This window comes from Neodiprion virginianus, chromosome 2, assembly GCF_021901495.1.
Source record: "Neodiprion virginianus isolate iyNeoVirg1 chromosome 2, iyNeoVirg1.1, whole genome shotgun sequence".
Classification (NCBI taxonomy): domain Eukaryota; kingdom Metazoa; phylum Arthropoda; class Insecta; order Hymenoptera; family Diprionidae; genus Neodiprion; species Neodiprion virginianus.
In genome coordinates this window covers 15,122,947-15,138,032 of record NC_060878.1, presented here as the reverse complement: position 1 = coordinate 15,138,032, position 15,086 = coordinate 15,122,947, and the positions used below count along the sequence as shown (strand labels likewise).

Below are 15,086 nucleotides of genomic sequence, written 5' to 3'. Positions count from 1 at the left end.
GGGTGTTAGCCTCAACCCTGACCGCTGCACACTGCCGGGGTCGCGGAATACCCCACGTCAAAAAAGTCTTGAAACATCTCCAGCAATGTTATTTTTTCCAGTGATAGTGAAGATGAATGAAAAAATATTCCTACTGCGCACTACAGATGAATTTGAGCAAATTGAAATAAAACAAGCTAAGACATCAACAATATGCAAACGTAAAAAAAAATTAAACCGTGCAAAATGATCAAACACTGTGATATTTTTTATCTCAATCCAACGGTTTTGGGCTTATTATCTTTACAATAGAGATCTCCAGAGATTACCTAAACAAAATTTTGCAATTAGTTAAATGTTGAATTTGTGTACTTACAGTACAATAGATTCTCGTCAACAATTACATTTGCACATTAATACTATGTCATAATGTAAGATTTCTTGAATGCTTTTCCCACGATTTCTGTTAAACAGCCACCATAGTGATTTTATGGTCAACAAAATAAGCTCAAAAATATTGGAATCGGATCATAAACACAGAGTTCATGACATTGCTGGAGATTTTTTTTCTTTTCCTAACTTATTCAGATGGTGCGACTCATTCATCTTTGAACACATTTATTGATACCCACAGTTGCTGTTGAATTCGCAAGCTTTGTATTCGAACATAACAGTCATTAATTGTTGAACAACGAGCATGATGACATGTCTTTGGATGCAAAGTTACTTTTTATAAGTAAAAGCAAACCTCAGGGGGCCGACACAAGTTTATCGCTGGCGTCAAAGCAGGTCCTGCATGAAGTCTATGAGAAGTTTGCAAGTGAAAATAAATGTACATCATATTTGTGATACATTTCCTTTTAATATTATCGTGGGAGAAATAGCCATGAAAATTTTGAAAAGTACTGTTCAAATCTCCCAATATTATTTGGTTGCATACTTAATTCATTCCGTTTATTTAATGCTAGTTTCTGACGAATCGTTGCTGCGACTTTACGGCATATTTGGTTCAACTTTTGAGCGTGCTCTTGAGCTATACGAATCGGAAAGAGTAAAAAAGATTTGCGTTAAATCTGAGCCAGGAAATAGTGTGAATGATGCTCGGTGGCTATTGCAAGTGACAGGCATATCTGGTGAAATATATACATTATTTCCTGAAGTTAATTTCTGCAGCTGTGCATCATTCAGGTATACCATTAGATAAATAGACTCTGGCTAAGTCTTTCGAATTTCTGAAACTTTTTTGACTCAAGGGCTGAAAAATATTGATTATAAAAAATACATTATAGGTATCGTGTTCTCAATGATCAAGCAGAACATACATGTAAACATATTTTAGCAGCTTGGCTATCTTCTGTTGATAACAAGAAACTTTCTGTACAAGAAATTGCATCACCGCTGTTTCGTGATTTGATGAGGTTCCATGTAACATTTTGACAAAATGAGTCAAGACACTGCGATTTATCAATTAGTTGCAAAGCTGAAAAATCTTAAGACTGTTGTTCAACTACTGAAAGCGGTCAACTTCAAAGAGGTGTGCATGCTATTTTTGATGAAATTTATAACAGCATTCAGCTATGCAGCTAGAAACAAATGGTGTAATTCATAAAAATTTCAGACCGCTACATGTTTTGGCACATACAATGGACTGAAAGTAACGGTTGAGGATGCAAAATGTATGCAAGCAAGTGCGTATATTCCTACAGAAATATTTGAAGAATTCAATTTGAAAGAGGATGTGATATTCAGAATTAATTTGTCAGTATTAGTCGAGTGCCTGTGTATGTTTTGGGGAGAAATAAACACTCAGGGTAGCTCGGTTGCTCTGCAATTATTTTATAGGGTGGGTAGAAGTGAATACACAAGGTTTGTCACTTGAGAACGAAATCAGATTACAGCTCGATCTGAATTGCAGGGTGTTGGGTATCCTGTAACTGTACTCATTGAAGAAAACGGTATAGTGACTGATTGTTCGCTGAAGACTCAAGAACCAGATGAACTATTGGATTTCAATCTTGCTCAAGATAATGTATTGAACAAAGTATTACTCAAAACCGATTTACTCAAAGATGTTTTGTCGGAACTAGATCCAACCTGTGATGTGATAGAGGTAATCCATTAATGACAAATAGGCCGTATCATCTGAATCAAAAGCTGGGAAAAGAGAAAGAGCCATTTGAACAATTTCCAATAATGTAATTTGTGCCAATGATGGCGAACACCAATGCAACAACATTCTTACTCTGTAATAGAAATACATCCGAGCAGATTACAGTATCATAAACTACGATATCAACAATTTTAGAAACGATTTTATAATTAGAATGGTCGAAATAATTAAATGCAAGAATTTTGGATCTGATTCTAATGTTTTTAATTTCATTTTGCTCACTGACCAGACTTCCACAAATTGTCAAAAAATATTCCCAAAATTTTACATTGTAGTAAAGTTACAGTGCACAAATGTAATTCTTGACAAACATTTGTTATACCCCATCTAAACACAACTCTGTTTTTATGTGGATTGGAGATTTTCATGGTCAACAAAATAATCCCAAAAAACAATAATCAATATTGGATCAAAAACACCAGAGTTTGATCATTCTAATTGTAAAGCCTTGTCTCAAATTGTTTATATTTAGGCTTATTTAATTCAAATCTGTGCAAATTGATTTCCATTACATAGATAAAGATATCGTTTCATTCGTGTTAAATATTCTTACCACGAATGACATTGCTGGAGATTTTTTGAACAGTATTTTTTTTCTCCTTTTCTAACATTTGGTTCAGGTGATACGATCTATTTATCCTTGAGTCTATCAACACGAGCCAACTAATCTAGACTTCCACGTCTTCTTCAATGGGCGATTGATAAATGTTAAAATTTTCTTTCAGCTTTTACTATCACCTGAACCGCCATACTTGAGAATAAGTACAGATGGAATAGCTGGAGAGTGCCAAGTCGAAGTACCTCGCGATAGTAACCTTATAGAAAGTTTTCAGTGCAGCACAACGGCCAGTTCGTGTTATAAACTAACTCATTTCAAACCAGCTATGAAACCATTATCCTGTGCTATTATTGTGTCAATAAGAACAGACAAATATGGGCTGCTTTGTTTCCAGTACAAGGTCAAAGCAGAAGATGGCCACACGTGTTACGTAGAATATTACGTGAGTCGTACAGTTGTTTCAAAACTTAATCCAAGAACTTGGTAAACAACTGTGTATTTTACTTCTACTTTTAAACATTTTTTTTGCAGATCTCTCCTGTTGTGGACATGGACGAGTGATATTATACTATCACGTATAAAGTTGAATATCGATTATTACTACCATGTTCCACAAACTGGGTCATTTTTCTTATCTGCAGCCTCCAGAGGCTTGTAAGTTTAAGTACACTTTTGTTTCTTTGTAATTTATTTACTTATTGGAAGTTAAGTTTGGCAAATATGTCATTTGAGATAAGCAAGTTTTATATTTTAATATGCTTGTGTATTAATAACATGTGAATTCTGAACTGAACTGAATTCTCCGTGGTCAATTACCAGGCGTAATGTATAATGAAAGTCATTCGACGAGCAAATACATAAGGTTGTAAAAAAAAATAATCGTTCTTTCTCAGAAATAATGAATTTTTCGATGGAATATTATATGCAGGATTTCAAATCTCGTAGAAATTCGCGCTTTAATTTCAATGCAAAATTATGAAAGGTCATTATAATGATCGTACAAAGTCGATATCAACAGAGAGTGCTTATCGAACTGTGTAACAGCTACCCAAGCAGTTTTTAATAAACAGCCAAGATATAATATATTTATACAGATCGATGCCAAAAGACATCTTCATTAATGTCAAAAGACAACCACGAACAACAATATTTCCATGAACAAACTAAACCGCTCTTTATACCTTTTTAATTCTCACATCTCACTTCACGCTCGCTTCACACTTCTTCCGTTTCCTTTTCTTCTTGCTTCTCTTCTGTGTCGTCATTGACTTCTCCTTCATCACCATCTACATCTTCTTCTTTAAGGTTATTTCCTCTTTTGAGGTATGTGCGTGAAAAATTTGCTACCTCAGTCACTGTCGTCGGTATTTCGGGGCGGTCGAGTCAACGGCCGACGACTCTCCTCATCAGAACCATAGATTACATCTTCGTCCGATTCGTTAATCATAGAAAAAGCTGGGTTGTCTTTCGTTATCGAAGAATCTATAAAGATGAAATATATACAAAGGATTCTCACCAACAAGGAGAGTATTAGACCTCTCGATCATGGATGCTGCTCAAACTGATGGGGTCTATTCCTTGATATAAAATCTGGAGCCTGTGATATGTAGTTTCATCTAATATACATCTCTTCACTCCAGTTGCGACTGATTATAATAGCATTTTTGCGTTGAATTTTAATTTCCATTGTCCTCTTATGAAGTTTAAATTATATGAAGTCTCATATAGATTTAAGTACGAATGGATATATTATTTCAGAACTGTATGAAGTAAATATGAATTCCAACAAGCTTATTTATTCCCATTAGATGAAACTACACGTCAGGGGCTCCATATGTTGGGCTAAAGAAATACCCCGACTAATTTCAACCGAAATCATAATTTGGAAGCTTGATTCATTACACGTAAATGGAACAAAATTGGAGCCATAAAAGTTGGTGAAACTTGAAAATTGACAAGAAATTTCATTCACGTGCTGTTCCTACGGACAGTAAACAATTGAATATTGATTGAGTTCGTTTTTACTCACGTTGCCCATACACCTGCTGCAGAGCTGGTGCGTAGACATAGGCCATTGTGTAGAGATAAAAGTTGAGGAGGCCATAAAGTGCCATAAACTGAGCTGAAGTTCTGTAATACGTCGACAGTCGGGAAGCGAAGCTGTCCTCAAATACGCCAGTTCCAAAATGTCGTGTTGTTACCAAAGTGCAAACGCCGGCAACAACGCCAGCCAAAAGCGTGAGAAAACGCAACCTTAAATCTGCACAAACATATGTAATGAAAACCGGAAGAGGCTGTTTTTCAGATACCTCAAGGGAACTGAAATAAATACTTACGAGGAAAGTATCAATCAAGTATCCAGATCATGGTTTCTGCTGCAACTTCTGGCGGTGTTTCTTTGGCCTAAAATATACAGGGTATCCTATTTTGACGAAAATGGTCAGACATTCCTGAAAACAATGGTTTTATCAAAACATGAACGAGTCCTCCTTAAAACCATACAACTTTTGTACGAAACCTTTGATGATAAAACTATTGCTTTTGAAAATATCTGACCTCGCTCTTTGAAATCGAACGTCCTATAAAGCTTTTGATGAGTATAAGTTTCATTCAATGGGCCTTCTTTCGTTTGATTTACAATAGATCAGATTCACGAAAATTATTAAATTACTTTAATGTTATTCTGAAATAATATTTCACACACACACACACACACACACACACACACACACACACACACACACACACACACACACACACACACACACACACACACACACATTTTCGCATATATATAGGCGAAAATACATGACAGATTCCGTTTCTTACCGCATTTTATACATAAAACTGCCTATGTAATTAATTGTAACCGAATCCGTGAAAAGAGGCCGGTTATATTAAACTAACTATCACAGGCTTCATATTCTAGGCCTAGGAAACAACCTCGGAAATTTCACCACAATCTATGATCCAGAAGTCTGATGCTCTCCTCGTCAGTTAAAAAATACGTAAACATTATTATCGTGTGTTACCGAAATAAGGCATCGAGCGCAATTCGCTGTACGCTCGCAGTATCAACAAAAGAAGATATGCCACATAAACTCCTCCAACTGTGAAGAAGAATACCTTGAACCCCTGAAAGTATTAAATGAACATTTGTTGATTAAGCAAAGGTTGGAAATTTCCACTGTCGGGACTATTTGAGAATAACCTTGAAAAAGACAGACTTACGTAATAATTTGAAGTATCTAGGACGTAATTGTAGGTAGGGTCTTCGAGTTCGGTGCACCGTAGCCACATGGCAAGAGTTAGGGCTGCACCCCATAGCATTCCAACAACTACCAGTTTGGGTAGGTAAAATGTGGCCAGTCGCCTCTCATTCTAAATGCAAATAGACAAATAAAAAAAGTGAACTTTTATTATTTGGTAATCTGGGTTTACCTGGTTCACACCCTAATTTTGATGATGATATTAATGAAGCCATTGCAGTTTGAATGCGCACCTGTCGTAGACCGTGATAGACACAGAGCCAAAACATGAGAATAGCACATAAAAAGGTTGTTTGCAGTATGGCATCCAGCATTCCAGGTACCCAAGAATTCACCAAAAAAGTCATTGGAAAAAGTGGATCTAGGACAGGAAAATACGAAGTTCATCATCAATTGACAAAATATCTCGACATCCAGCGTTCAGTATTTTACACTCGAATAAATATTAACAGTTGTATTTTCTGTCAGTCAAGCGATCAGCAGGGGTCAGTGAAATAACAGATGTTCTAAACTAACATTGTTCAGTACCTTGTTTATTGGAATAACGATCATAATCAGATGAAAAACTTACTGTTATAAAGAATCAGAAGTGGCAGGAGAATGGACAACCACTTCTGTTCGATGGACCAATCGTGGACAGGATATTTTCGCAGTGAATGACCAAACCAACACTGAATTATATAATACAACATCATGAAATTGTGAAAATTACAGTAACATGATCAAGTTCAATCTTAATGTAATAAAATGTGTGATATACCGTTACTACGAAAGTTGCCAGAAGAAAGATCAACCTGAACCATATCTCAATCTGCGTGAATGCCGGATTGTAATTTTTGAACTGTGAAAGAAAACTTCGTTAGTAATGAAGTGATAACCGAAATGAGTACTCTGTAAAGACAACTTCACATTCTCACTAACATAGAATGTGAGGTCACGAATGATGTATCGCTGATAAAAACTTTCTAGGCCATGGAAACGCACAGTAATGATGTAATGCGGATAGTCGAGGAAACCGAGGTGCACCACAACTAACTCCTCGCAAGATTGGCGTTCACACTTGAGATGCCTCGTCCTAGAGAATGAATAGTGTGAAATTTGAGGTAGTAATGACCAGTTAAAATAAAAAACAAAATCATCTGACTATACCTGTTGTGGCCAGCCTCTGGTGCCAAAATGGATACAGCTTTGCGATCTGACGCTTGACCGTCGACGGAGACGCTGACTTGAAAACTCTCGTCGTATTTTTCATCTGGGAAATGTTGAAACATGAATTCGAAAAGCGAAAACATTAGGCCAAAGATAATGGCAAGGTTTGCTTACTGTCAACGTTCGAGGTGGACAATTTCGCGATGACCCAAAGCTGCTGGCTGTAGGTAGAAAGAGCAGGTGTCCGCATAATGTATGGTCCTGTGGCCATTTCGCTGCCGTTCAAATGGGCCTTTTGCTCTGTGGTTGAAGTTATTGGTGGACCTGTGAGTGAAAAACATGATCAAGTGTGGAATTTCTTGAATGGAGTTTCGTTTCAAGTTTGTTATCCAAAATACCTGCTAGGCCAATGAATACAGCGAGTCCAAAACACGCGAAGAATGCAACGAAAACCATGACAAATTCACGCTTGTGCATCGAATATAATCGCATTTGGACTGATCTGAAATAGTGCAAAGATGCAATGGTCGAATATTTTTGTCAAGTTTACTGCAATTGAATTAATCGAGAGTATTCAAAGAATTGTTCCAACCTTTCACAACGGTCATGGTGGTAGGCTGGTGCGATGTACTTGTTGAATTCGCTGAAGATATCGCTGAATTGAGAAAGTGCATTTCTGATCTTGAAGTTCCAGCCTCCCGACGGTAAGTGGTATGAATATCCTAAGCTTGCTCCATTCATCTTCGACATCCTGATAACGTAGTTCGACTGAGAACATTACGAAAATTATTGATGATATATCTATTCAGTCGTAACCCGATGACCAAGCTGTCAATCCTCATATTAACTGTCTTTTAATATTCCCACCATTCTCTTGTTCCATTGAAATTCAGCCAACTCCATTGTATGTTAATTATACGAATGGCAGTATAATGAGTTGAAATTTGTAACGTTAACCTGAAGTAATGTTGAAAAAAATCACAATTTTACAAATTTGTAACTAATTCGGATTGATTGCAATAGTAAGTGCAATATTTATTCGCTACATTCGAACCATAATCTATGTTCTTATACCATGTTTTGTATAATTATAAATCTTTACCAACCAGCAAAATGAAATTTAAAAAAGCTTCATTAGATTAGGGAAATAAATCCTTGAGTTAAAAAATAATGAGTTGGAGAAATAGATTAGGAAAATAACATAAAAATAATAAAAATTAATATTTTATTTTTCAATTTTGTTAATATTAAAATCTATTACTGTCACTGTCCCGAGTATAAATTTGATCAGGCTAGCCTGATATCCCAGCAGGCCCTGATCAGGTAGAAATCAGGCATCCCTTATTAAGGCACACCTGATATGGCCCTGGTCTGTTCGGCCTCAGGTATTCTTTACCGAGTCGTGCCTGTTAGCCCCTTGTCAGATTGTGATCAGACATTCCCTACTGAGGCGTACCTGTTGGGCCACTGGTCAGGTTGTCATCGGGCATCCATTACTGAGGCACTCCTGATCCTCCTGATGTGGCCCTGGTCAGGTTAGTATCAGGCATGTCTCGGTAGTGGCCCTAAGCAGGCTCAGATCAGGCAAACTCTACTATGGCACACCTGATCTAACCCTGACTAAACCTGATACATCACATGTACCGTGAGCAGCCACCAGGTGTCATGGAAATCCGAGCCGTTCTTATGATGAAAATATCAAATGACTTATAATAAACTGTGGCCATCTACATACATAATCGTAAATACATCATATTGGAGTTTATAACTTGTGTCAAATTGGCTGCTCATTATTGGTAGCCTCAGCCTTGGATTGATATAAAATTTAATTTGTCACATATGTTTCGTAATTCAATATATCTGAACAAACACTGCTGGATCAGGTACTGCCTCAACCTGCCCTCATGAACGTCTGATGAGCTTACGTTGCTAATTAAGGTCTGACCATCGTACCTGAACTCAGCCTCTAATCAGGGCATTTTTGGTCAGGCCCTGACCAGGTAACCTGATGTCTACCTGATCAGATGGCAAGGTAAGTCTGATCATGGCCTTTATCTGACAATGAGCCTGATAAATATTTCTACTCGAGGTACAAAGCATAGTTAATTGGGCATATGAAACGTCTAAGAAAATATCCCGAACAAAATTTATTCTGGGCTTCTCAAGGCATTTCAGAAAAAACGGGAGTTTTGATCGCATTAAAAAAGAAAACAAAAATTTCAACCACAGAAGGGAAGGAATAATTTGTGGAATTAGCCAGCTACGTTCCGAGATATCAAGTTCTTTTGTACCTTTCGAAGGGATGCACGAATATGTAATTACTGCGAACTACTGAGTATGACGCGGAATATTCGGAAAACCATCACGAGTTGGGAAACAGCACAACGGGGACGCGGGGACGCTGTTTCGCGTTCGTCGACCACGCGGTACCTGTCTTTCGAAAACTATAACAAAACGCGATGAACGGAAGGAAAATGCGCCAACTACGGCGGCGCACGGCGCCTCGGCGATATCATATTGATCCTACGAACTGCATGCATGCATGTACCTTGAATGCAGCCTAATTATTGTTAGGATCTCAACACATACAATGGAAATTGACTGTTACATATGTCAAGGGTTGATACGGTGACTTGGGGCGCATGTGTGTATATTGTAATTTCGAGAAATTTGAAATTTGTTTACAATCTATATTTTTGATTGTACACTATTTTTTTCGGTAACTCAACTTAGGGGGTGGTCACACTGGTCACCCATTCGCGCTTCATTTTCGGATCAGGTTTGAATAACTGTTATCGATACGGAAGGTTCGCGAATAACAGAACAATACACGGCCGAAAGATACTAGATTTCTCTCGAAATTAAACTTCGAAATTTGAAAAATGGTCGGTAATTGTTTGACTGCACGAATTAGTCTCGAAACTGCAATATATTTCAACACTTCACACGGTCATTTCGAAATCGACAATATGATTCTTATGAAATTTAGTACACATTCTCTTCTCATACGTAGTTTGCACAGGAAATAGAAAAAATTATGTCCAGGCTAGACTCTGTAAGTTATGACACAAATATGTGTTAAAATTAGATATAATTACTAAAAACCTACTGAAATTATCAAACCCACCCCATCCTTAATTTATAACTGACAGAGTTTAGTTTATAACTGAATTATTCTAGATTTTGCTAAAACTGTACATCAAAATAGAATGTGTACCAAATTTGTTGACAATTCTACTATCGTTTCAACATAATCATGCGAAACATGTCGAAAGGTGTTGCGTCGAGTATGATGAGTACAATTGAACACGTAAGGATAATTTTTCTAATTTCAAAGGTTAAAATACAGCTAAACTAGTACATATTTATTAACCATACGATAGTTGGTTATTTTTTTAACTTTCCTCGCATCAATAGCAATTTTCCAAAATTGACTGAAAAGTGAAGTGTATAAGGGTGTCCACATCCTTTAACGATTGTCTCAATTTTCTTCATCCCATAGTGGTGAAGAAACTCCATTGGTAGTAGCTGCATGAATAACGGATGCGGAAATAAAATGATGCTAATCATTCATTTCTTCAATTAAATTCATTATCTGATCAAAAATAATGCAAACCAATCAGTGATACAGTTTCAAGTACAAGGAATTCTAGTATGTACACAAGTATAAAAAGAAATAAAATCGTCGATTTATGTACATGTTCGGTATTACACTTAGTTATACAATATACAAATTGTTTTTTCATTTTATTTTAATATTCATATACAACGGAATCGTGATTCTAATCCCAATACTTGATTTTACCATCCCAGCCAGCTGTTGCAAGGCGAGAAGGTTCGTGAGGATGCCAAAGAGTCGAGATGCAAACACCGTCGTGAGCTTTCCACTTTTTGTACAGTTTTGTCGTCTTCCAGTCCCATATGTAACATTTACCATCTGCGTCTCCGGAAACCAGATAGCTGTAAGTAAAACGATGTTGATGCGTATCACAACTGAGTCGTAGGAAATGAATTCCTACAATAGGGCTGTGCGATTAATCGAATTATCTTGTTATTTTTTTTTTTTAATTATCGTTTTTTCGGTCAATCGATAAATCGGTCCTTTCAGTTAATCGATAACTTAGAAATAACAATTAATCGAAGTCTAAGATGAATTGTACAGCCTTACGTAAAGTACAAGTGGCACAAAGGCTTACCTCATATCTGGAGAAAAGTCAAGTCCGCAAGCATATCCGGCGACCATATGCCCGGTAAAAGTTTTCTTGCGATTCATTTTGAACCGATTAAGAGCCGAGAATATCACGATCTTATTGTCCATACTTTGGCAGGCAAGCCACTTTTGGTTTGGAGATGGAGTAACAGCTGGCATTGAGTGCATCGTTGGATCAGCTATGTACTTCATATCTACCGGAATGTCCCTACAAAATATATTTTCAGTTAGAATATTGAGATTCCCGATGGTATACATTCATATATTTCTGTGTATACCAGATTTCAAGAACGCACGATTTAGAAAGTTTCACATGATTTCAAAGATCACTAATGATTTCACAAGATTTTAAGATTTGATGAGATTTCAGATGATTTCACGAGTGGTGTAAACCAGATTAGAAAATGGCTAACCTCTCACATTTCTTACATACCATTCCCACACTCTGAGACTTTTGTCGTCCGAAGTTGTGACGAATCTTCGATTTTCATCAACGAATGTAATCGTGTTAACAGCACCCAAGTGTCTGTCATATTCCTGAGTAATCTCACCAGACCTGATATCCCACTAATGAAGAGAAAATGACATTGATTAAATTGGGTCAATTCATACTGCAAAACTCATATTACTTACGCAAATGATTTTTTTATCACTTGTTCCAGCTACAAACAGATGCTGCTTGTCTGGATCAGGATTAAACTTTGCACAATAAGGTATTTTCCGACTGGTAAAACGGCTAAGGCAAGCGCCAGTCTCAGTATCCCAAAGTTTAACATATCTGTCGTAGCCGGCAGACAGAAACCGTTTTCCGTCATTATCAAAACTGACATCGCGCACAGCCTGTCGATGCCCGTAATAAGTACGAACACACCTCCTGTCTTTGTACACCTCCCACAGCTGTAAGAATAAATGAAACGTTAGTTAAGGTATGAGGCATTGTGCTTTATTAACAACTCACCTTGACTCTACAGTCCATGCTGCAGGAAAGAAGCAAATGCGCCGTTCGTGGGAACCACCGAATTTGCGAAATACCCTTGGTGTGTCCTTCCCACGTATGAATTTGGGATTTTGGCAAGAAACATCGATCGGGTGGTGATTCTGACCGTAGATTGACACCCACATCTTGTGGTGCGTGCAGGAATGATCGACCTTGGTAATCCACACTGTCCTTGACTAAAAAAGAGTGAATAACAATGTGTTGCATATCGAAATCTAGCGAATTTCAACTGAATGACCATCAGCAAATTAAACTCACTGTGCAGCACAGTCTTCTCCTCAAGTGGTTTATCTTCGGTCTGTTTGCCCCTCTTATTTCTTTTGGCTAAGATTTCTTCAAGCTCAGCAGCTTCTTCCTCGGTAGGTTTTATCACTCGTCTTTCGTCTACGTAGCCTCCCCAAGGACCCAAGAATCCTTCAATATCGGCTGGATCATTGTTTCTGTTTCTTTTTCTCTTGTCTGCAGGTCTCAATTCTGTATTTTCAAATACTGTCTTTGCTCCAGTCTCTTCGGCAGCCTCTTTGGCGCCGACAAGAGTTTTTCCTTCTTCTGTACTACCATCAACTGTGGGATCCAATGCGTACCCTGATGAATAAAAGTTTTTCCTTTAAATAAACTTCACTCGCAAGGGTTGCAGAATTGATGAACAAGTAACTTAGTTTGACAAGAACTTTTTTTTTTTCATTCCCACCTGATAAACTTGTACAATTCAAGAGAAAAATCCGAACAAAAAAATATCGCTTAAATCCAATTTTAAAAGGTCGCTATCAAAATTGTAAGTTTCCCCATTAAAGAGCATGGAGCAGATTACATTTTTTCAAATTCTTAATACTCAGCTGCATTCAATGATACAGACTTAATCGTGGAAGCAATTTGTAGAGAATGTAACGTTCCAAAAAGTGCCAAGGTTTTGTTGTACACTTAATAATTTAGCCACTAGAGATATTTAAAAATGAATTTCTACACAAAGTTAACTTTCAAGACTTACAAATTGTGAACCATTGAAGCTATAGACTTTGGTCCATGGAGCATATTTATAGAGAATTGAATTGCCTACAAATTTGCCATGAAGATTTTTATTGTAAAGCCAGTAATTTAGCCACAAAAAATATTTAAAAATGATTTTGTGGAAAAAACTGACCTTTTACCCGAGTATCACAACTTACGAGTCGTTTGAGTTATAAATTTCACTCAATGAAAACTTTAGTTAAGAACTTACTTGTCTACTAAACGTAGTTCACTGATGACAATTGAAAAAAAAAAATTGAAATCTGTTCCATACCATTTGAATACAAAATCTTCGAATTTCAACTATTTGAACAATCTTTTAAAATTGGATGTAACAGTTATCCGTTGGGAGGATCTTGCTTATCTTATGGATAAGTTTTTCAGGTAGAGTTCAAAATAAAAATTTTGCATCAAAACACCCTAATAAACAGTCATGGGTAATACCGACCGTAACTTGTAAAAGTTCGACGCTGGTTTTCGAACTGAAATTCACTGATATGCGCTTGTTCCACGTATCCAGAGAGCATGTTTTTTGTTGCTCTCTGCTGCTGTGTTTTGAATGGATTATCTGGTCCTACATCAGGTGCAAAGAGTTCCTCAAATTTTGGATTGTGCATTACCTCTTTTGACGTAGAATCTATGTGTCGAACGCATAGTTCTGTGCCCTGATAAACAATTTAAATGTGATAATTAACAATGCCAATTTAATCACAAGGTGATATAAATAAATTTATTTACCGTTGGAACAACTTCTGGGGCTAATCTGACTTGGAGGGCGAGAGAAGATATGGATTTCCCTCCAGGCAGTGGTTTTAAATGTACTGCTTCATCGGTTGAAATGGTCGAATCGTTAACCTCAATCTCTGTTGCAGGGACACTTGATGCTTCTTCGGATTCACTGTTATCATCGCTACTCACATACTCTTTGAGCGCGAGCATTTTCTATTTTATTCGACGCAACTTTTAACTTAGAAAGTATAAACCAGCAGGACTTATTTGCAAAACAGTATTTCGTTAGTCGTATACTAGTGACGTTTAATAAATATAACCAAAGTACCAAACATAACTCGACACCCTCTGAAGCACTTGTAATGCATTTGTAAATGAATGTGTGTAGTTTTCTTAAAGTGGCGCTAGCAACCAGCTTGCATGTGGCGACGCATCAGGAAAACTTAGAAATTACAGAGTAATGTATTTATTACCGATAAAATCCCTACTGACACGTTCATTTACCAGCCGAGTCGTAATGATTACAGGCTGGACTTTCACGGGTGTCCAATTGACACGATGGTAACTTGACGCGGCATCGCCACGCCGTTAACGGGAAAAGTCGCTCATGAAAATGAGCACCGACGCAATGGCAAAAGCCGCGTATCGAAACATGATCGAAACCCACGTGGTTAGGTCAATGGCTAAGGTCCATTACATCTTTATTCGAAGAATTTGAAAATCTAGAATTCCTAATTGGAAGTGTAAAGAAATGTAGTAAATAAAAAAGCGAGATGAAGAATCTGATTGCATATTCGAACTGTACGCAATCGATTCCTCTCACAAAATTATGTCGATGTAGTGCATCGAAGAATTTGACTACTTTTCAAAATAGGCCAAATGTCCACTGAAAAGTTTAAAAGAAATTTTTGTTTATCGTTTATTCCCTCATATAGGTTTTTACATACATTTGTATTTCAGTGTGAATTGTTCCTACATGAGTCTAAATTCGCGCGCAGGATTGTAGGATGTTTATC

At 37.1% G+C, this 15,086-nt stretch overlaps 3 protein-coding genes across 9 annotated transcripts; 1 reads left to right on the top strand and 2 right to left on the bottom strand.

Moving 5' to 3' along the window:
* The first annotated feature begins 1,286 nt into the window (after window positions 1–1,286).
* Window positions 1,287–3,574, top strand: LOC124299051 (cell cycle checkpoint protein RAD1). The gene is made up of 5 exons (XM_046751906.1): window positions 1,287–1,513; window positions 1,598–1,822; window positions 1,895–2,089; window positions 2,875–3,150; window positions 3,240–3,574. The coding sequence occupies exons 1-5, from the start codon at window positions 1,421–1,423 to the stop codon at window positions 3,267–3,269; spliced, it is 819 nt and encodes a 272-aa protein (XP_046607862.1). The 5' UTR covers window positions 1,287–1,420; the 3' UTR covers window positions 3,270–3,574.
* A 145-nt stretch (window positions 3,575–3,719) lies between these two features.
* Window positions 3,720–9,692, bottom strand: LOC124299048 (transmembrane protein 181). Of its 7 annotated transcripts, none has more exons than XR_006906931.1 (15): window positions 9,418–9,638; window positions 7,994–8,083; window positions 7,719–7,894; window positions 7,525–7,628; window positions 7,301–7,450; window positions 7,127–7,229; window positions 6,899–7,052; window positions 6,738–6,818; window positions 6,549–6,648; window positions 6,211–6,338; window positions 5,940–6,089; window positions 5,538–5,843; window positions 5,265–5,391; window positions 5,045–5,158; window positions 4,827–4,968 (listed from the first exon to the last, which is right to left on the bottom strand). XR_006906931.1 is itself a non-coding variant. In XM_046751887.1 (14 exons), the coding sequence occupies exons 2-14, from the start codon at window positions 8,027–8,029 to the stop codon at window positions 4,057–4,059; spliced, it is 1,650 nt and encodes a 549-aa protein (XP_046607843.1). In that variant the 5' UTR covers window positions 8,030–8,083; window positions 9,418–9,633; the 3' UTR covers window positions 3,720–4,056. The 7 variants fall into 7 exon arrangements, 5 of the variants coding, with proteins under 5 accessions (XP_046607843.1, XP_046607847.1, XP_046607844.1 ...); XR_006906932.1 differs by having other exon boundaries at window positions 5,652–5,843; XM_046751887.1 differs by lacking the exons at window positions 5,045–5,158; window positions 5,265–5,391 and adding an exon at window positions 3,720–4,190 and having other exon boundaries at window positions 4,738–4,968; window positions 5,741–5,843; window positions 9,418–9,633.
* Window positions 9,693–10,793: 1,101 nt separating this feature from the next.
* LOC124299047 (pre-mRNA-processing factor 17) lies at window positions 10,794–14,434 on the bottom strand. Its single transcript, XM_046751886.1, has 8 exons — window positions 14,080–14,434; window positions 13,790–14,006; window positions 12,592–12,918; window positions 12,295–12,509; window positions 11,970–12,233; window positions 11,770–11,903; window positions 11,323–11,544; window positions 10,794–11,086 (listed from the first exon to the last, which is right to left on the bottom strand). Exons 1-8 carry the CDS (start codon window positions 14,278–14,280, stop codon window positions 10,909–10,911), a joined length of 1,758 nt encoding a protein of 585 aa, XP_046607842.1. The 5' UTR covers window positions 14,281–14,434; the 3' UTR covers window positions 10,794–10,908.
* Window positions 14,435–15,086: the final 652 nt, after the last annotated feature.